This window comes from Simochromis diagramma, unplaced genomic scaffold, assembly GCF_900408965.1.
Source record: "Simochromis diagramma unplaced genomic scaffold, fSimDia1.1 OVJJ01000822.1, whole genome shotgun sequence".
Lineage (NCBI taxonomy): Eukaryota > Metazoa > Chordata > Actinopteri > Cichliformes > Cichlidae > Simochromis > Simochromis diagramma.
Window position 1 is genome coordinate 1365953 of NW_024387520.1, and position 22775 is coordinate 1388727.

At 39.6% G+C, this 22775-nt stretch overlaps 2 protein-coding genes across 2 annotated transcripts; one reads left to right on the plus strand and one right to left on the minus strand.

Moving 5' to 3' along the window:
- Positions 1-12309: 12309 nt before the first annotated feature.
- On the minus strand, positions 12310-20516 carry mvk (mevalonate kinase). Its single transcript, XM_040019230.1, has 10 exons — positions 20124-20516; positions 19722-19869; positions 19077-19221; positions 17315-17470; positions 16787-16890; positions 16597-16642; positions 16366-16456; positions 15839-15958; positions 13833-13986; positions 12310-12917 (listed from the first exon to the last, which is right to left on the minus strand). Exons 1-10 carry the CDS (start codon positions 20199-20201, stop codon positions 12766-12768), a joined length of 1194 nt encoding a protein of 397 aa, XP_039875164.1. The 5' UTR covers positions 20202-20516; the 3' UTR covers positions 12310-12765.
- Positions 20517-20647: 131 nt separating this feature from the next.
- Positions 20648-22678, plus strand: mmab (metabolism of cobalamin associated B). The gene is made up of 9 exons (XM_040019232.1): positions 20648-20831; positions 21422-21480; positions 21572-21665; positions 21755-21812; positions 21910-21982; positions 22066-22163; positions 22255-22319; positions 22399-22458; positions 22553-22678. Exons 1-9 carry the CDS (start codon positions 20719-20721, stop codon positions 22635-22637), a joined length of 705 nt encoding a protein of 234 aa, XP_039875166.1. The 5' UTR covers positions 20648-20718; the 3' UTR covers positions 22638-22678.
- The last annotated feature ends 97 nt before the right edge of the window (positions 22679-22775 follow it).

The following is a 22775-nucleotide window of genomic DNA, read 5'->3' on the forward strand; positions in this document are numbered from 1 at the left end:
AAAAATAATAGTCAATAGATTATCAATTATTCTTCCAGCTTAAGCATAACAGCCCACATTTGGCATGCTTTGCATAATGCGAATGTACCTTATAACAAGCATACAAAGACCAGAACTCTCAGAGCTACACAGTCCGTGGAATAATTTGCATTTGCTGAATGTCAACTCCACTTGAATGAGAGATCATACGTTATTATGTGATTACAAGCACTGGTCCTCCTTTGGAGAGTTAAGTGCTGTGACCCTGACCACGCTCATCAGTGCTGATGCCCTCATGACTACAGATGAGGTCTAAATACTTCACTGTTCATCCTCAATGGTAGCAATTTCTTTCTTTCTTTCTTTCTTTCTTTCTTTCTTTCTTTCTTTCTTTCTTTCTTTTCTCTCTCTCTTTTTTACTTTCCATTACACATCTAATGAGAAAGACAACAACTACACGAGACTATCTTGTGATACGATGACATGAACTGCAGTGCCAATGAATACCACACCCATCTTTGAAAATATTACATGTTTATACACCAGAGAAAAATACTTCAAATACAAACACCTTAGCGTTTTACAATAGATTTGGGCAGGGCCGTAAAGCAGAGGGCCCATTTCTGGGGCCCTTTTTCTCAGTACTCATTGTTTTGACTCCATATGTACATGTGTTCAGTTTTGTGACTATATTACACTCTCCTGTAGACATCTAGCACTCAAAACAATCTACATTTATAGTTTCTTGCATAAAAGCTGGGGGGGGGGAATTCCACTCAAAATGGAAATCTGCAAATTCCCTAACACGCTAGTAATAATTTTCAAATTATTAAATTATTCAAAAACATCTAAGTAAAGCTAATCATGCTGACTAAAATAAACGTCTTCCACATTGATAACCATCCTCGTTGAGTTAAACTGCTTTATTTGCTGCATCAAAAGTGTCTTGTTTGTTGGTTTCTTATCCTTGAGAAATCCTCCCTTTCACAGCAGCCCCAGATTTGGTTGGCTACGTTAAGAGTTGATTTATTTCGCATTTCTTTAAAATTGCTTCCCCCACAATATTATCCTCCTGTAAGTGAATGCAATCATGCAAAATTGCCACTTTTGTGTTTCTAGTGTTCCACAAAGCCCGATGCATATTTATGAATATTGTTGTAGTGCCAGCTATCCCTATAATCTTCTTGGGAAATGCACAAAAATCTATGACCAAATCCTTAAAATGGCTGCTTGACAAAAGTTTCTCTTACTACCAAGGGCCCTAACTGCTGATTAACAAACAATCACCACACAGAGATGGCACACTACTAATGTGAAGCGTATGATAAAGACCCCCTCTTGTCTCCTGATGGCAGTGCAGCAGGACTATCATATCACTGAGGTCATCTCTTGCTGCAAGGCCAAGTCCGATTTAGCATTCGGCATAGTGGCTGAACGAGAGGATAGCTTGTCACTCAAGCCTTATTGATGGAATCCAGAACAAAAAAATTAGATGCAGGGTCAATGAGTGAAGGTCCTGGCTTATCTCTGCTCAGCTTGAAACTGTGTCCAGTGGAACAGAAACTGTCACACAGGGTTAACACAGGCATGGACAGCAATTCTGAGAAATGGAAAATTGTCAAGAAAATTTATGGCTATGCAAGAAACGAAAGCCAAACTGTGACTGATTTATACAACACCAATAAACATGTGAAATGTGGAAAGGGAGCCAGAGTCGTTTCACTTCAGAGTTTCACTACTTACTTAAAATAAAAGAAATGTTGATTTAATTTGGAAAAAAAAAAAGTAGCAAACAAAATAAATTATTATTGCAATAATTAACTGAATAATAAAAAGTTCAAATTAAGATGCAACAACAGCTAGTGATATCCGTGGCCAAAATCGTGACTGCTTTCTCTTATACGGTAAATCGCAAAGGCCACCATTCCTTTATCTTCTGCTTTCAAGGGGGCAGACTTTCTTGTAATTGTGGTCTCCAGGTTTGTTTCACATATTTTCACTCCAGTCCTTCTAACTGACCATTTTTGCAGAAAGGGTTTTTTGTAAAGCCACCAAATCTGTGAATCCTCAAATTATATATTTTTTTAAAAAGGCACCTAACTCAAGAGAAAAATTGGTGTTTGTTACAATTTAACAAAGAACTAAGTTTGAATTGTATCTTTAGATATTTTGTTACAAGCAGGCTATTTCAAAATATATAATTTGTTTCCATTTCTTTAGTTGAATCAATGAAAACTGCCAAAGATAACACAGTTTGACAGACATAAAATAATATTTTTGCACGTAAAATGAGGTTAACAAAGAGCTTGGCATATTTCGGCTGGACAATAGAAGAAGAAAAAAAACTATCTACACCAGGTGAACAGTGTCTAAAAGTCATGTCATTAATGAAGCTGGCCCTGCAGTTGATCCATTTACTGTTAGGGAAACAGAGGCTGAAGCATTTCAAACTGCAAATCTTCGTCAGTGTGTATGGAGAAGGTCAGGAGAGAGGTGTAACAGTGAGTGTCTGCAGTCGTCTATAAAACACAGTGGAGGCTCTGTCACGTTTGGAGCTGCATTTCAGTCAGCGGTGTTGATCTTGTCATAATTTAAGGAATTATGAATGAAGAAAAGTACAGACAGATTTTGATCCACTATGCAATATAATCTGAAAAGCATCTGATTGGCAGTAGCTTTATTTTTCAACATGACAAAGATCCCAAACACACTGCCAATGCAGTAAAAACATACCTGAGAGAAAAACATGCTGAAGAATAGGATAATGAATGTATTGTTTTTCGGTGACTGATGGACGCTGTGACCTCACAAAAACAATAAAAAGAAGAAGAAGAAGAATGAAGAATTTAAACATTAATTATAACATAATTTCACACAAAATGTTTAACAGAATGAAATGATTCATAAAATTTTATACAAAAGGTCAAAGATCCAGTCTGGGCAAGCAGCATTTTATTGCAGCAGCACACCGAGGAAGCAATAATTTAAACTACCTTATAAACTGGGCCATTTACCTTCTGATTGAAACCAATATAAAAATCACTGAAACATGAAGTAAATAACATTGATTACCTTGTAAGCAAGTAAACAGTTTGTTCCTGAAGCCAATAAACTGAAAGCAGAAAAAGATCAATTAAAGTGGGGAAGCAAAAGGGTTTGAGCAACTTTGACAATGTCAGAGTTATTACCTCTAGAACAGCAGGTCACGTCTTCCCAATATCCAGAAGTTACCTATCAAATGTTTTAGAACTGTGGAGTCAGCTGATCATGTTATCCAGCTGAAAAACACAGGTTAAGATGGGAAAGTGTCAGAGCACACAGTGCACTAAGCTACTGAGTATGGGGCTACATATCTCCAAACCACAATAGTGCCCATGACGACAACTATCTGCCACATAAAGTGGAAATGATGGGCAAGTTAGCATCAGAACTAAACCACAGAGTAATAGAAGAAGTTGGCTTGGTCTGATGAATCACCTTTTTTTTTTTCTTTATAGCCATGTGTGTATGTGGGTCATTTAGCTCAGGGAGATGGCAGCAGGAGAAACTATGGAAAGAAGGCAAGCTCTTGGCAATGTTTGACTCAGAAACCTTGAGTCCCTGCATTTATATGCATATTACTTTGACATGCTGCCTACCTAAACACTGGGTGGAGACCACATCTGAAGGCAGTGTCCTCTTTCAGCAGAATAATGCATCCTGGCAAACTGTTACAAAAATAAAATAAAAATGTTCAGAAGTTGTTCTGGGGATTTAAAAAAATGTTGATTGGCCTTCAAATTCTCTAAATCCCAAGTCAATCTGCGGCATGTGCTGGAAAAACAAATAACTAAAGGCTCCCATTCAAGAGCACAGCATACCTAAAGACAGAAATCAGGTTTTCATCAAAGCTCAAGTTACAAAATGAAAGTTTTGACTGTATATATATTTTTTAAAAAGTTGCTTGTGTTTTAAAATATGTCAATAATTGGCATCAGGTACTTTTCAATAAACCTTGTGGCAAATTTAATGCCTGAACCTACCAATTACCTACCAGCCATTTATATTTATAGAAATGGGCTGTGAGCACAACACTGGCATATTATCACCTCTCAAGTCGATATAGTGAACTTGTTAGAATTACACATTTACTAGACCCGCAGTCACATTAGCATTCATTTTGAGTCCTATTTATGTCCTCCAAGCAATATAAATCCCATATTTACATAATCTTTACATCCTATTTTGTCAATAAACTGTTAGATACTGGAGTCAAAACAGCACCAGATTAAAGTGAAAAAACAAGGTGTCCCTTGAAAGGCTACAAGATGCTACAAAGTTTTGCAGAGTACCAGTGGTGATGTTTTCTGTGGGCTCTTTGCAGTTCTTACCGCGTTCACAATATGTTAATATAAAATGTTGATCTGTGTAAAGGCTTTAAACAAGTTCACCCACTGAGATTGAATCGCAATTAGAGTTCTCTTCCAAATTATCCTCATTATAAGATAAGATCAGCTTATACCAACCTTCTGTCCCCTGTTCAGCAGCAGCCAATGAATTTAGGAACGTGCCCTAATTCTTAGAGGGAAAAAGGCAGAAGAAAAAGTCACTATAAAGGCAGAAGTAGCACTGTAGCAGTTGGAGTGTTATAATTAGCATTCAGAGTGAAAGCAGGATTATGTGTCCATTGGCAGAATTTCTAAGTTCTGGCCCAATGGACAGAGAGTAAACTCCACAGGGGACTCCCCAGGGAGCAAGGCATGCTGGGTTTGAGAGGGGTTATTGGACTGTGCTGTCTCTCTGACTGTGAGCCACTGGGGACCAGAGCAGAGGTCCCTGATGGTGCACTGAAGCCTGAGTGTGACACCTGGGCTGTCTGTCACGGCCACAAACACTGACAATGTGACACTTGACAGGATAGGAGTTGAGGCTGCAACAGCTGAAGTCAAGACCCGGCTGACAGTAAGGATGAGAGGCGTGCAGTTCAACTCAATAATTTCCCCGACACACTTAAATCCAACCCTGCTTGTCTTCTTCCTCCATTCTCTTTCTTCGGTGTTCATGGCCCTTTAAATAAATCAGGGTCCTGAGGAGGCTGAACCCATCAATTAGAGTCGTCTGATGAGACCGGTGTGTATTAATCAACAGTGTGAGGCGTGTGACAGGCTGAGAAGCGACAAGATGAAGGGCTGCACTGCCAGAGAGCTTTAAGAGGAGCACTGACGAACAGGCTCTTAAGATGAATTTCCCAGTGTGCATCGCTAAACTAAACTGATATCCAATTATGTTTCCCACATCGACAAGCTAACCGAGCAGCTGCGAGCAGCAAAGGCTTGCAGTGTCAGAATTGGCCAGGCGCAAGGCAGAGAAACTCAGGACCTTGAAGGAGATGTCACAAGGAGGCTGGAGTCAGTCGCTTGAGTGAGCGATGGTCCACGCGCTTGCCTGAAAGCATGACATTGCCGAAGGGGGAAAAACACCATTTTATCATTCAGTGCGATTCGCACCCTCTCTCCCTGTCAAACATGCCATATGTCCCCGTCACAGGTCGTCTTGCTGGCTTATCGAGTGTGACAGGGCTATTCACACACTGCTCCCAATCAGACACCATCTCCTGCAGAAAAAAAAAATCACCACTATAGCACAGTGACGGGCTGTCAAGCAGAGGGCACCAATGTCCACAGGGCCTTGGCTGAGAGTCTGCCCATCTGGGGGAAGGGGGCAAAGGCCAGAGGTTATGAGCTCAGGCGTCCATACATGGTACACCTCACCACAGACTCACACTGTTGGCACTCTTGTCGTAATTCAGTTTGCAACAAGAACAAATTCAGTTTTAATTCAAACTGCATTTATGTATTGAAATAATTTCATGCAGTTTTTTTTTAAGAAGTGTGACATTTTTCATCTTGGTTCTAACACTCTCTTTAAGTGCTCTGTGAAATTAATATGACTTGACATTTCACTGGATGACGCAGATCATTGCTACTGTGGAACAGGTTATTTGCCTGACAGGAAACAAAAGTACTATGTAAACCTTACCTGGGACTTTGCACTGGGATGTGGTTCTCAGCCTATTTTCCTAACCACTAGACCTTACAACCCAAAATGTGCGATGCCAGTTTGTGGTCACAAGTGAGTACAACCAAAAGTCACAGAAATCCATTTTTAGGGCACACAATCTGAGCTCTGAAGAGTTGCTTCTTACTTCTTAGAGTCTGCAAATGTTTACTTTGATGCCAAAGAATCTCATTGGTACTTAGCCACTTGGCTCCAAACACAATGACACTGCAGATGCTGAATATATTCACTAAGTGAGCAATCAGTTGCAAAGTGGGCTGAAAATTACACTTATCCCCCCCATGATGATATGCATAGAGAAATAAATCAGAGAGCAAGAGAAGAAGCAGTGGGGCAAGGGGGAGAAGTGGTATCACCTGATCTTAAAAAAGGAGCGGGATGTGGCAACTCAACTCTTCAGAAAAAGCGATAGAACCCTCCTGGCACATTTTTATAAGAAAGATTTCTGTGAAATGATTGCTAATCTATGCAAAAAAGCAATCAGTGACTCATTCATAATGCATGAGCAACGAGATACCAATTTTGCAACGCTTTCGGATTATTAGATGTTATCGTGAATGCAGCAGATGAAATATGAACACTCCTACCTGGCCCATTGTAATTACATGACTGCAGCAGTCCAGAGATACATGGCGAGAGGGAAAATGCGAAGAAAGAAACATACAGAGAGACAGACAAACCATCAGATAGAACATCCATTACCATCTGACTGCAGATAGCTCTAGATGGGAATATTTGTTTCTAACAGCTTTATGTATCCATTTGTGCCATGATTTATCAACCTAAAAGCTGTGGTTTTAAGTACATCTGGCTGACGTTTTAATGGTCCATCAATCACATGGTGTCATGTGATAACATTTTGAGATCATCCGCCTCCCTGAGCCTCTGAGGAAAAAAAAAAAAACGAATCCAATAAATTGGCTGCAATCCCAGGGAAATGATGAGAACCTATTTCGAATTCAAAGCAAGTTCAAAGTATGAATGTTAGATAAGCTGCTTCTCAAATTAATGCAAATCAAATTTCATTTAGGATGTTTTTGTTCTATATAGACCCTCATGTACTGAATATATTTCTGTGCCAGTATCTAAGCCGCAGTTAAAAGCCTGACAAAAAACCCATTCCTGTTTGGATTATTGGATTCAGATTATTTCATGAATTAATGCAATGAACTCTTAAAGTAGAATGCTTTTCTGGTGCAACAGCCCTACATGCACTCTCATCAAAGAAGTAAAAATAATTAAACTAATTCAACATATCTTCACTTGGGTGTGACTTTTTTTTTTTTTAATTCAAGCAACAGAAACAAGCGCAAAGTTACAAACCTTGACCTTACAAGTCTCACAAGCTCACATTCATCTGGCCCCATATGAGCCAGAGTAGCACATAACACAGCTTCTATTCTTCCTTCTTCTGTTTAAAATTGTAAAAAAGAAAAAAAGAAAGAAAGCCAACTCTTTTTTTAAACACGAGTGTTAACGTGTCTGGATAACACCTGGAAGCCTTGTGAAAAGCGCTGACAGATTTCATACTTTTACATTCACGGCAACTTCGACACCAGGGATTTGCTCTTAAAACGGAGCACAGCAAGGATGAAGGGTGGTATAAAAATCAATGAGGCTTTTCAAAGGCAACATGAAAAACCAGCGCCTTAGCCTGCAATTAAACAAGAGCGCTCCTGGCACTGAGGGATGACAGAGTATGTACAGGTGCCCTCGACTTCACAGGATCAATTACAGGATCAATACTACAACATGATACAATTCCATGATGGAAACTGAGACGTGGACTGGAGCTGCTTTGCGTCATGTGCTTCAGATGTTCACAGTAAAACAGCTCAAGCCGCTCTATAGCTGTGGAGCCATTTCATAGGCATGAAAGAAGCCTCGTTCTAGACCAAACAGATCCTCCAGGTGGAAACCTCTTTTGAAATATTACTGTCTGTGTTAAGGCCAGTTTAAAAGGGGATTACAAGTCTGGAGGTTGGGGAATATATGTGTGTCTGTGTGTGTATACACATGATATATACATATATTATATCACCATATTTTTAAAAATAGTATTTTGTAACTATGGATTCCAATTTCCAATCCACCAATTTGTGGATGAAAACACTGTAGTAAAAATCTCATTTTTATTTCTTTCTAGCTGCTAGTTTAGGCTGCTATTTGTTTTATTATAAAAACTGTTTTAATGTGATTCATTTGCACAAACACATGTAGGATTTACAGTGACATGCATAGCTTTAGCTTTATATTGACCGTTTCAAAACAGGCCTATATGTTGGACCCCCTGTTGCTTTCAGAACTGATAATTAGGCATGAAAGCATCACAGAGTTGCTGCAAATTTAGTGGTTGCCACATCCACCACATCCCAAAGGTGCACTATTGGATTGAGATCTGGTGACTGTAGAGGTCATTTGAGTACAGTGCACTCATTGTCATGTTAAAAAAAAAAAAGTTTGAGATGATCCGAGCTTTGTGTCATAGTGAGTTATCCTGGTGGAAGCAGTCATCAGAAGATGGGTACACTGTGGTCATTAAGAGAGCAACAATATTCAGGTAGTTTGTGATGTTTAAATGATGCACTACTGATAATAAGGGGACACGGTGTGCCAAGACAATATCCCATGAAATCATGGACACATGCTTTCATGTTGTTTACCCCAAATTCTGACCCTACCATCCAAATGTTGCAGCAAAATTAAGGCTTCCAGACTGTAGTATAAATATAAATTTAACTTCCTAAGACCCAAACTTTTTCATGCATTTTTAATTTCTCTTTGCCATTTGGGCTGGTTGGGACCTGATGAATGTAAAAACAAAGAATTACCAGTTTTGTTTTGTTTTGTTTTTTTACCTGATTTTTATTTCTGAGAAAAATAAGATCCACATATGAGGACATTCGTTTTAAATTTTGATAGAACAGTGGCAATATAATGTCCTTGTAAGTGGATATCAAGCTCTTGTAGAGCAAAATTTAGTATTTTCGTCTAGACAACCCAAAATGTGATATCCACATATGTGGACACCAGGTCCAGGAGGTTAAAACTATAAATAATTTACATTTTTAACAGATATTAAAGGTTTCCAGAGTTTTAGTGTCAGTTAAAAATATTGAATTTCAATACCTTAGAGCAGATACTTACTTTAACTTTTCATTCAGTGAAATTTTAGCTGCGACTAACACTGACTAGCATTTTTTAGCATGCTAAACTATGACGGTGAATATTGTAAACATTAGAATTAGCATGACCGTGTTAGCATGCTAACATAAAGCACTGGTCTGCTGATGGGGTGTGATTAAAAAGTTTTAGCTGTACCACCAAAATAAAAAAAAATTTTAAAAATAAAAAACCTACCTGATATAAAAATGCTGCACTGCTCCTTCTCCATTTGTGCTGCTTCTTGACCACTTGTGTGTCCAATTTTATTTTGTGATGGAGGACAAACCTGGCGAGTAAGCAAGGTGGTTTGGCCATAAATGCCTGACTGGCACATGATGGCATACAACACAGTTTAGGTCTTTTGTGCTCAATGTTCTCCCTCAGAAGCCTCGGGACATTACAGTAGGACTCAGTGATGACAGTATGGCCCTGGGTGATGAATTCAAGGTGCACAACCCTGTGAAGGTTGAAGAAAATTACAAGCATGCTCCTGACTCGATATACCACCTTCAGGCTAGCAAACTGGACAGTTCCTCTGAAAACCGCTATTTGGTCTCTGGGTCATAGCTGAGAGCCACAAGCTCTCGTCACCACTGATTATCCTTGGCATGAAGCTTCGGTATGAGAAGGATGTTTGCTCTTTGCACAAGTTTGAAGCCCGTGATGAAGTCAAAAAGGCACAATGGGATTTCCAGGGAGTGCTCTAAACATAAGAAAGCTAGCAGTGTTACACAAGGAGATAACCTTGAAGGAGAAGGCAACCAAACTACATTTAAATCATGTATGGATTAAAAAAAATTTTTTTAGCCTCACATTTATTTGTTTTTTGTTTGGTTGAGTAGAATAATTTCCATCCTTCAGACCCCTGAAGATAATTTTAATAAACAAACCAAAACTTCCTCCACCACCGAGCGTTCACAGGACAGAAGTATTTGCAAATCCTAAAAAAAATGAGTAACTCTGGTTTGTCTACTCAAGTCACAACCACCGGATGATTAAATGCTAAAACTGTCACAAAGCACAAGCAGACCAGACTCAAAGTGAGCACACTCACACTAAGGCATAGCAGACCGATTAACACTGTCGCAACAAAGTGTTTTTAATTATGCACTGGGTTACTTTATCAATAATGAAAAAACTGTCTTAGTTGTTCATCATGCCTTTCGAAAAAGTTAATCATTTAATCAAAGAGTAAGAACTAAAAGCACTTCTTGACATATTGGTGAATGTAAACCTGAATCCTTCGAGATCTTCGACGGCCCTCCCGCACCATGCTGCCTTAATCGGACCCCTGCTGAGAACACCGGCCACCGACCTCGACTTAGTAAAAGGGCAAACACCCCCAGGAGGGTCATGCAGCTCATCGTGACAGAGAGCATCATCATGATGTTGATTCTGCCTCTGTCATTGTGTTCATTTGAATGCTGGGCAGAGGAGGGTTGCGCAGATATTTCCTGCTGTGTGCCAATTCCACATCCTCTTTTAAAGATATGAAGACATATAATTCAATCAGTACAAGACGTTTCCCATAATAACAACCCAATAACAAACTGTGATCCAAAACCCTATAGATGCAAATGCAGACGTTCGCTGTGGGAAGTCATACACTAAATCCCCATTGGCGAAACCAGTAGACATCAACATGATATCTTGTCAGTCAGGTCTAATTCTGTATTCAAACTTAATGGCTCCTGACAAGCATTTCACCAGTCGACCGGGGACCAGAGGGAATGTGCCACAGTGTGCATGACCACTCAGCAAATTCACATTTAGCATTTTATTCCTCCTGCTTGGACAGAATGAATTATTCATCCCAGATTCTATCACATTGATCCACACAGACAAAACTCCCTAAAACCCCTCAAAATGTTAAATGTTAAATGTTAAATGGTTTGTACATCTCGCTCCTCGCTGCGGGGACAGCGCACGTTTTTTCCACTGTATCTCTCTAATTTTGACATTCTCCCTCTATCCTTGACCCCCTTCCTCACTCCCTCTGTTATCTGAAATCATCTTAGGCCTGCTCCTTAGATTCTATTCATCAGAGCAGAAAGAAGCAGGCGCTGACACTGATATAAAAAAAAAATACCATCTGTGCCTCGCAGGGCTAAAAGGAGCGAAAGAGAATGAGACAGAAAAGAAAGAGAGGGGCTTCAAATAAAACTGGCTCCGTTGTCTCGCTCTTGTCCCCCTCCCCTCCTCGTCAATGCCATTTCAATTGAAAAGCGCAGTGGTAATTAAATTCCAGCAGGGGTTAGGGGCAACTGTGCGGCACGCTGACGGGGGGCTGCCCTGACAAAGATGACACAATTCAAGAGGACAGAGGGGGCGCCAGGCAGAAAAAGGAGGGAGGGTGACAAATGTCGTATATTCACACATGGTGCCAGATTTGTACTACTCAATCTTTGTGACATTTACAAAAAAAAGCAGAAAATGAAATAGATATTCAAACTCAACTGAATCCCCCAATGACCTTTTCCCCAAATCAGTGAAATTCTAAACAGATCCGTCTTCTCCATCTGCGACATTTGCAGAATACTCTGTAATGCTTTCAAGGGAGCGATTAGGTGGAGAAGAATTTGGGAAAGCTGGTTTGTGTGTGTGTGTGTGTGTGTGTGTGTGTGTGTGTGTGTGTGTGTGTGTGTGTGTGTGTGTTTGCATGTCAGCACAAACGCGTGACTCAGAAGGACACTCGTCATTGATTCACATTATAGTAGCGCTAATCCAGAGGCTCCAGAGAAAGTCACACACTCCTGCTTTCCCCATTCTGTATTAGCAAAACAACACAGCCGGTTAGCCTTTCACTGCAAAAACTAACAGAGCATAAAATAGTGACATTTTACCAAAGTGCTGGAGAAATTATAGACGCTCTCAACAAGGAAACAACTGAAATCACATCAAATTCTTTGGTTTTAGCATAATTAGAATACATTTTAGCACACCAAAATTTCAGAGCAATGCAGCAGTGCATGATGGGATTCAGAGGTTTTTAAATGATTTGCATCATTTTTAAATATTTCATGAGAGTGAAATCTGTTGAGTTTGACTTTGTTCTTGTTAAATAATGTCTCATCGTCATCACAACAACATTGTATTAGAGGAGTATTATTTCAGGATTGGTGATCTTTTAATGTCCTAAAATATACTGACCCCTACTGCTTTAAGCATTTGGAAGAAAATATAACTTAATCCTGCCAGTGTTTCACTTCCATGTCAGTCAATTTTATGAGTGCCGTCTTCTGCAACTCTCCTTCCATAAAGAAGCATTTGTGCAACTCTGATGCCACCTACTGGACTTAGATGTCAGTGCACAGGCTCGTAAACCGTGAGTACATTTTCACTGAATAAGAAGTGTTACCCAAAACACAACATAGTTAAATCGTCACAGATTTAAGAGAGATTAGACCGCCCCATCCCACCCCATCCCACTCCACCCTGCCCAGATTGAAATGCTCCTTGGTCCATTCGGCCTCCTTTATTAGTTCAGTATACCGCAGGTCTTGAGATAATAAAAAGCCCACTATTACATCTGTCCTCCTTCGCAGACACTGCCACGGGTGAGTCTTAGTAGTGATTTAAAATCTCCAGAATTTCCTCCTTAACAGAAATGGCCGAATGCTGCTGGACACCTGGCCCACCAATGCTTGTTTCCCAGCAGTCAAAGCCACAGTCTTTCAACTCCTGCACTGTACTCTGGACCATCAGGGAGTCGGTTTCTATAAAACAAGCCAGTTATAACAGGTAATATAAGACAAGGTCAAGACAGGGATAAAAATAAGTCACTTCAGTTAATAAGCTGAGGCAGACTTGTGTGCTCTGTGAGACTGTACCAAACATCTGCTGCTTTTTGCAAAGGAAATGGTCCAAAACAGGGCTTGACATCATCTCAACAGTAAGGATGCAGCTGCATAGTAATACTCACAGTAACCACACAGACTCAGATGAAAATGTAAAGCTTCACATTCAAGAGCAGCTTTAAAACACAAAGATAAAATAACTTAATCCTCGCTTCCTTAACTTAAAGAGCTGCGCTATAAAAACCCTCTGAGAGCATGTAGACTAGACAGATATGAAACAATCTACTTGGAAATTCCCTCAGTCAGAAACATTTGCTGAGAAAACAAATAAAAAAGCCTTTGGAAATCTATTTGGTGTGGTTAAGACTTGTTAAAATTCAGTATGTTACAGGCTGCAGGCATAAACAAAGGCTGAACTTGCAGGTTCTCTGCTTGTTTGCTTTGTCAAAGAGAGGATGATACAAAGTTTTCTTAGAACCAATTGCACAGTAATACTTGCATACCAAAGACATTTTCTTGCACAGCCTGCTCATCATTTTCTGCCACTCAAATCGTTAATATGAGAGTGAGGGAGAATATGAGGGAAAAAAAAACAAAAACAAACTTGCTGTCAGCAGGAGCCTGACAGTTTAGCTCTTCAAACATTCCTCATCAAAATTAATTCATTACAAGACTGAAGACCAATCAGCTGAAGGATGTGGAAAAAATGAATGATTAATTTGAATTATGCAAGTCATCTAAACTGCAAAGGTACTTATAACAGCAGATAAAGTACATTCCTTTAAAATAAATTACTCTTCACATAATCATTTAAAAATGCACAATAAAAAGCACCTGGTCTCAGAAGCGTGATGCCACAGCCTCCTCCCCCTGCACCTGTTAGCTTGCTGTGGAGCCCTTTGGCCAGTGTGACCTGGCAAAGTCTGTCCAGGGCAGGGTGCCCCACCCCCATCACATTCAGATGGTGCTGGTTGATATCAATGAGTTCCTTTAAAGGGTATCACACAGCTGTTGTTAATTCATACATGCTACAGGGAGAAAATCAGCTGTGTGGTTTAGACATTTTCAAAACAGCACTATGCTACAACAGTTAACAACACTAGCTAATGTGCACTAACTTTTGTCTAACTAGGTTAGACAGCTAGCCTACACTTGCGTAGCTAGCAACTGTATCATGCCGGAGTGTAAATACTATTCGGCTAACCTGCTAATGTGGTCTAACATGGTCTTGACTTTAGCCAGGAAGTTATTTTGGAAAACAAAGTGATAACTTTGCACAACTAGCACCCCTTCTCTCATCACCTCAAAGATCAAAGTCAGCTTTGTCTCAAGTATACAGTATATTTCTTAGGTACTATACAATATACAGTACTGTGCAAAAGTCTCGTGTCGCCCCTCATTCTTAACATTTTGAGAAATAGGTGGAGAGATTTACTGAAATGTGCAAACATACATGAAAATACAATATTTAAGGCCAAAACAAAGTGAATGATTCTAACAAGCTTGAAAGTCAATGCTTGGTATAACCAATTTTATTCTTCAACACAGCCTAAACTCTCTAAGGCAAGCTTTCTTGTCTTTTCTATAAGTAGTCTTCAGAAAAAGTTCTTGGGGCTTCTTGAAGGACATTCAAAGCTCTTCTTTGGATGTTGGCTGCCTTTTGTTCTGTTCCCTGCCAAAATGCTCCCACACTGCTTCAATAACGTGGCGGTCCGGGCACTGAGGAGGCCAATCCATGACTGATAATGCTCTACTGATGTGTTTTTCTATCCAGGTATGCTTTTACTGCACTGGCAGTGTGTTTGGGATCATTGTGATGCTGTTACCAATCAGATGCTTTCCAGATGGTATTGCATGGTGGATCTTTTTTTTTTTTTTCCTTCTTTTGCCCTCCACTTGTTCACTTTCCTCAAATTTTTAAGGACACACACACTGCCCCAAGATATGACAAGTTTTCAGCTAATAGTTCTTTTGAAAACACTTTGTTGGTACAAAAATACTATTTTATGTCTGCAGTACTAATTCAACTAAAGAAATCGGAATACATGTTTTGTGAGAAGTTGCCAGTAACAAAGTGCCTAAAGATATAATTTATAATTGTTTCTTTGCTAAGTTGTCTATTATGTGTAGACAAAACTAGTTTATCCCTTGAGTTAGGTGCCTTTTTATGTTTAAATGATTCATAGGTTAGTGTTAAGTAGCTTAACAAACAAAAAACACTTCTGGGAAAATGATCAGGTACAGGGACTGGACTGAAATGACTGAAAAAGCAGCCAATGTCCAAAGAAAAACTTATTTCAAGAACTTCAGAAAGCCTGGAGAAATATTGCTGGAGTCCGTATGTCTGTGAAGTTTGTCAGTCATCCAGGTCATCATAGTCTAAGGAGCTTGGAAAGAAAAGCGTCTGGACTTCTTTAAGTTTCTTGAAGATGTTTCACACCTTGGCTCGTGTGATAAGGCAGAGGATCACAAGGGGGTCCATGACCCTCTTAGTGATGCTCCCAATAGGGCTTAAAAATCTGGTACTCTCCACCAGTTGCTCTCAGAACTGAAGAAGCTTCCCGAATGAGAGGTGAAACGTCTTCAAGAAACTTAAAGAAGTCCAGACGCTTTTCTTTCCAAGCTCCTTAGATTGCTGGAGACCGCTTAAAAAAATAAATAAATAAAGTGGAAACCAAATATAAAGAAATGAGGGGTGGCTCAAGACCTTTGTACAGTACTCCACAATACATCTATTACATTATTTATTTTAGATGCAGCAGACTTTCAAAAAGTAACAATGACATTTAATGACATGTTTATAATGCAAACTGCTTCACAAAATCAACTAATATTTGTACCTCTAGAATATTGTAATGCTCTCCTGTGATGGGCTCGCAGGTCATCTCTGAGAGGACCTTTTCACAAGTGCAGGAAATGGCATCAACCGAGTCAAGAACAGGTACCATGATGGATGGAAACTACAGGAGGGGAATACAAAACCCAAAGAGATTAACTTTTCCAACATCACTCGTGCAATACAATAACATCTGTACACACATATTATTTTTAATGGCTGTTTTCTGATGGATAAGCTGCATACAAATACAGATTCTGGGATGGCAGGTTTGACTTGTGCTCTAGCTTGATCACAACACTGTCACAACACCATTCAGGCCGAATTCTCTGTCTCAGACAAAAATCTGCACACCTGCTGGTGTCACCAAGGCAACAGCGCACAGGGGTGCCGGCTAAGAGTTTAATTTTAATATTTTATGAAGGCACTCAACACCACACGCAGGAGTATCTGCCAAGCAAAAGCACCGCCTATTATATTAATTACAGTGTCGGCAAGTAACACACGGGGGAGGAAGAAACCATTTAGTACCTTGTTAATTTTGTCCTTCACCCCGGCAACAAGTACCTTGGTGCTTCGTGGTACTTTGGTGTTAGTGAGGAGGATTCTTAATAATGGCACCCTGGAAGTAAAACAGACAGATCAGAGGGTTCATTCAGACGTATTATTCTGGTGCTTTACTGATGTATTAATTTTGTCCAGACAATGAGTTTGTTAATTGACCCTTTAAATAAAATCTAATTAATAATCCTTCTTTAGTACCTGCTCAGCGGTATTATCTTTCCAGCCAAGAATCTGAGCATGCCGCCTACGTAAACCAAAGATGAATCATTAAAATCACAATAATCAGATAACAATGAACAATGATGGTGCAAAACTCTGATGAGTACATGAAAGAGTGCGGTACAAAAATGAAGGAAGGTGTAACAAGCTACACATTTTAATGCCTCACCCCACGTTCCTACAGCATTGTCCACTCCTGAAGGATTACCGTGGATGATCATCTCCCCTTGGAAAGCCCAACTGTTGATTAGCTCCAGTTCCTCCTGACACCACCTGACACCAGTCATACCAAAATAAAAGGAAGAAGTGTCAAAATCCTAAAACGGTTATATACGAGACAGTTTTTCAAAAAAAGAGGCAGTTGTTATGAAATCTGGAAATTTAGCCAGAAAATGTTAAAAGTACTGGTGTAAAATGCAATATCTTTTGTATTGTGAACTGCAATACAAGTGTTGTGGTGCTGACCAAACCCATCCATTAGTTTTTCTTTTTAACAAGTTGAATGTTATAATTTAAGGCCTCACCTTCAACTTCAAACCAAAAGCCTGTGTGACACCATTTCCATTGTGTGATGTGTAATTTAAAATTTTACGCTTGCTGTCCCATTTTTGCAGCCCTGCCGTGACGCCTATACAAAACGGCAGCTGACAGCTACCGCATACAGAGCTTGTGATGGAGATGGAGGCCTGAACATTACCTGGCAGTGTGTTCCCACTCTTTGAGAGGAGGGGGGATGGCTCCACTTGCGCAAAGCAGAGCTGCAGCTAAACACACAGAGTAGGCGGCACTTGACCCGAGTCCTGCTCCAGTAGGCAGCTCTGACCACACAGTCAGCGTCAAACTGGGCAGCTCACTGAGAAAACAAATACAGAAACTGCTTTTATAGAATTTAAATTGTGTATATGTATGACTTTTGACTGCATATGCACTGAAACGGTAAAAAAATAGTTGCAGATAATAGAAATTTGCAACTGTATCCCCAAAATTAGAATGAACACAACCTGTGAGCATCACTGTAGATTTAAAAATCCTACTGATCATTTCTCATTTACAATCAGCTATCAGTCATTTTTAATATATAGAGTATACTTCATTAAGTAAAGTACATAATATGTGATATTGCCTTCTGTACAGTCATGTGACTCTTACAGCGCACATGTACACTACTACATTCAACAGAAACTTGACACTTCTGTCAATGCCTGTCAGGGACGCTGCTTTTGGGCAGAGGTGAATACTGTAAACTAAATGTCCAGCTCTTCTTTCTCTTTAGAGGAAAATGCATACAGGCACTAGGGCACAGACTGGCTCAGTGCCAGACTCTCATTAGCGGGGATCCTGTCACAACCCATCACCTCTCTCAGACATGCCACCGCCTTGTCAACGCCGATTAAACCTCCCAACAACCTGCAGCTTAATGCTCCTCAGCATCTTTTCTGTTAACAGCTGCCGAAGCAGTTAATACTAACATCCAACCAATACCTTTAGCATCTTCATTTTAAAGAAGAGAAACTTTTTCCTGAACCTAATCTACTTCACTGGTAACTTAGATGTTTGGAAATTGAACTTAAAACTACATTTATTGCAAGTGGGCACAAAACCAAAACTAATACAATCTACTGTAATGTGTATATCATTTTAATAGGGACATCTAAATATAAACAGAGTTATCACTGAGCAAACAATAAAATCTGAAATGCAAGAAACCCCACTATTATACGCCACAGAATACAATGGTACACACAATAAATAGCCCTCCCTGACGCACTCTCATGCACACACTCACAAACACACACGCACGCACACAGAAAGACTGTAGAGTTTAAACAAGACAGAGTCATTTTGTCATTTGTCATTATTTGTCTGCACACTGTCTGAATCACCAGTAGGTGGGGAAAGTAATAGCTGCAGCCATTTTCAGTTGCACCACCTCTGGGCAATGAGTTTACAGCTGCAGTCTTTCATCGTTTTTACTGGACTTCTCTTTTGAGTGTTTACTTTTGAGAGTTTGCCTTTAACACTTGTGTAACCTGTGAGTTAATATAGAAATGAAACTTCATCTTTTTTCAGATGTTATAACAGAAATATAACATAATTACTATCCTGTACTTACTAAACATCAGACTTTGACTGCTTTAGACAAATGACCTTTAACCCCCACTACTCCTAGAAAAGTACACAACAGTCATGATAACAGATTTCCTGTTACTCAGCACAAAATGTTCCTTCTAAAATAATGTTAAATTTTACACTGTAATGCTCTGTCTCAGAATGAAGTACCGATATTTTTTAAAGAGTTCAGTGAGTGATTGACTACAGGTTTTTAAAAAGGCACGAGTTATTACTTTCATATGTGCATAGAGAGAACATTTTCATATATACACCTGCAATTTGTTGATGCCTTTGTGACAAAAATGGCTACAGATGTGCAAATGATGAGAAGAAGTCCTCTCTCTCACCCTGATCCAAACAGCGACAGGTAGAGGTAAAGGAAGGATAAGGTGGCCATGCTGCAAGTATCCAAGCTTCCATTGGTTACGCCAATAAATTCCCGCAGTCTCCTCACAAGTTCAGCATCCAGGCGTTGCACCTCATCCCTCTTACCTAATAACATCAATTAAAAGGTATATCACACCAATGCACTTTGATCTGTAACTGTACAAAACCAAAGCATATAGTTTAATCTAGCAAATTACTTAAAAACCTGTTAATTAAGACTGTCATTAGTTGGCACATCCAAAGGCTGACATTATAAAAAGACAGTAAATGGAAATTTACAGCTGCAAAAAAACTCAATAAATATTTCTGACCCAGAAGCTCGTAAATTTAATTACTTTGGATGGTGGTGAGTTTATAGTACCGTCAATGATTCTCAAATAATTATGGGAAATACAGTAAATGAGTTGCACTTTTTTCCTACTTTTTCCACACTAAACACCTTTGTCTCCCATTTAGACACAGACTGGTGTTACAGTGGATATACTGCTGTACCACCAACATTAGGCCAAAATTGGTATCAGTACTAAAATTTCACTGTAGGATGCTTGAACTGCACGCAATATCATAAAAACAGAATTTGCAGGAGCACCTCTGATGCACCTTACCATGGAAGTAAGTAACAAGCTGCTTCAGTTGTGAAAGGTCCCAGCTGAGGAATGTGTCGATATTGGGCAGGTTGATGCAAACCTTGCCAAAAGTATCGGCTTTCAATCGCAAATATGTCCTCAAGTTTAAGCTCACAGCAAGAGCCACCTGCCATGAAGCAACATTAGAACAAGCAAAATGTTAAAGAGATAAATAAATAAAATCTCCTCTTTTTTTATTTTTGGTTATTAACCTTTTCATCAAAGACATGCTGTAGCTTTATGATAACGGGGTAAATATTAAAATATAAAATGACACTTTTGCAATTGGACCGGTTGTTTGATAAATCTTAATTAGTCATATTTTTGCTAAGATGCTGACTGGTGCATTAAATGTCATTATGGTATCACTTCAGAGCTTACCTTTCCGTGAACGACTGCATGCTCTCCGTGTAGGATCGCCTTTCCAGGAGCTGACACGTAAAGGTCCGTCACTTGCATTTCTGTAAAAGCTTCCAGAGCAGAGCACAAAATATGCCCAAATCTACGTAACTCAATCGCTTCAGTTCAACTTTTCACTGACAGCATTAATAACAGCTAGCTTAGCTAATGTTAATCCGCTGAACAGGCAAGAAGCCGTAGACAGCTTAGTTCCACAGCACCGTCCTTTACGCGAACATTAATGACTGTTAATAACTTTACAAATTAATTTTGTGATTTAAAAAAATCATGGAGCAACACTACATTCTCTTCACGAGTATCTGAGAGTGTTAAACCGTGACCTGACACACGGGACGAGGGACGAGCGAGGATTTCCTGTGTCCAATCAACTCCCCTTCAGCTGGTCGAGCATATTTTCGTCTGGCCAATCAGCATTCAGAACTCTGCCACCACCGGGTGAGTTGGCCAATCATGCGATGAAATGGAAACGCCTATGAACTACGGACACCACGGATGGACAAAAAGGACAATTCTGTCGTTTACCCTTGTTGCTGTCGATACTGTGTTGTAGCTAAAAATGACATCGTTTGTTTTCAGACATTCTCTCCTTCGCGGCGTTCCAGGGACATGCAGGTTCATTAGCGAGTATCGGGCAAAGAGACCGTTGTTTACCCTGTTTTCAGTCAGAAGGTAGCTATACTGTACAGTCCTGTGTCAGCGTTGGTGTGCACAGTGTTGTGCTTCTGCTCGTGTTGTTCGTGTAACTGTCTGTGTAACTAGCAACTGCTGGTTGGCATCTGCCATACAGATCGTTCCTAAAAATACAACAGAATTCAACTCAATGGTCACTTTGTTAGGTACTGTATTGTTGTTGACAATGACATCCCTTTATGACCAAAGTGTACCGATCCTCTTCCAGCAGGATAAGTTGATGTGCCATACCACTCAAATAATCTCAAACTAGTTTGTTGAACATAACAATGAGTTAACTGTACTTAAATGCCCTCTGCAGTCACCAGATTTCAATCCAGTAGAGCACCTTTAAGATGTGGTTGTGGTGGCAGCTGACAAATCTGCATCATTGTGTGATGTTAATATAGATCAAAATCTCTGAGGAGTGTTTCCAGCATCTTGTTGTATCTATGCCACATAGAATTAAGGTTCTGAAGACAGGAGAGGGGACCAAACCGATTAAAGCAAGATGTACCTAATATAGTGTTTGGTGAATATATAAAAATGCTTAAACACCTTTCCTTTAATATCCTTCTTTTTCAAAACAGTTATGCCACTGGTGAGGACAACAGGGTGCCCAAAATATACACCAAAACAGGAGACAAAGGTTATTTATCATTGTAACTCAGACAACACTACCGCACTGTACTTTTGGAATAAGCAATATTTTAAAAAACTTTGTCTTGATTCCTTCTTAGGTTTCTCAAGCACATTTACAGGAGAAAGAAGGCCAAAAGAAGACCACATTTTTGAAGCCTTGGGGAATACAGACGAGCTGTCATCAGCTATAGGGTAACATTTCTACAATTCAAATATGGCATGTCATTTTAGCATTTTTTTATGATATGCCTTGTCTAAAGTTACATTCTTAACTTTTACAGGCTGGCAAGAGAGTTTTGCCTCGATAAATGTCATACATTCACTCATCAATTGGACAAGGTTTGATTTTGTCATACTGCATTTCTTAACTTCTTTCAGTTCCTACACCATAAATTCAGAGAGAAGGTTTGTCATCATTTGGCTTTTGTCACCACAGATCCAGTGCGTTTTACAAGATGTGGGCTCCAACATTGCTACCCCTCGATCATCTGCAAGAGAAAGCCATATAAGTATGATAGCTTTGGCTAATCAAGTCAGTCTGTTTTTATTTATTGTGTCACATGTGATCACACTTTATTCTGTTTTTTGCAAGAGAGAACAAAATTTATTGCACAGCCAATTGTGGACTTGGAGACCTGGATTGATGAGTTTACAGAAGAACTCCCTTCTTTAACCAGCTTCATTTTACCAGTAAGCTGCGCACGTTTTTACAAATGTTTGCGTGTCCCTGTTGAACTAATATATACTGTTTTTTTTTTTTCTTCTTTTCTCCCCCCCACAGTCTGGTGGGAAGAGCAGTGCAGCTTTGCACTTAGCTCGGACAGTCTGTCGGCGAGCAGAGCGCAGGTTAGTTTTAGTATGATCTATGTAAGGTCGTCCTGAATGACAAAGTAATCTGTAGTTGGTTCTGTTCCCCTCCCCATAGCGTTGCTCCAATTGTGCGATCAGGCGAGGCAGATCCAGATGTTGCCAAGTTCTTGAACAGGTCAGTGTTGTACCTTTTTTTATTACACCAAAAAAAAAAAAAAAAAAGTTTCTTCTACTATGTAGCTGACAAATATCCTTTCCCTCCCACTCAGGTTAAGTGACTACCTGTTCACAGTCGCCAGATATGCATCTATGAAAGAGGGCAGTGAAGAGAAAATCTACAAGAGGCCAGAATGACCAGTCTCATATGAAGATTAAAATAAAAAGCATTACCTTTTGAGATGCATATACTTTATTCAAACTATAAATACAATACATAGATTTTTTTTATTTTAATGCATTTTCCCCACATTTAATGTAAAAAGATCACAGGTC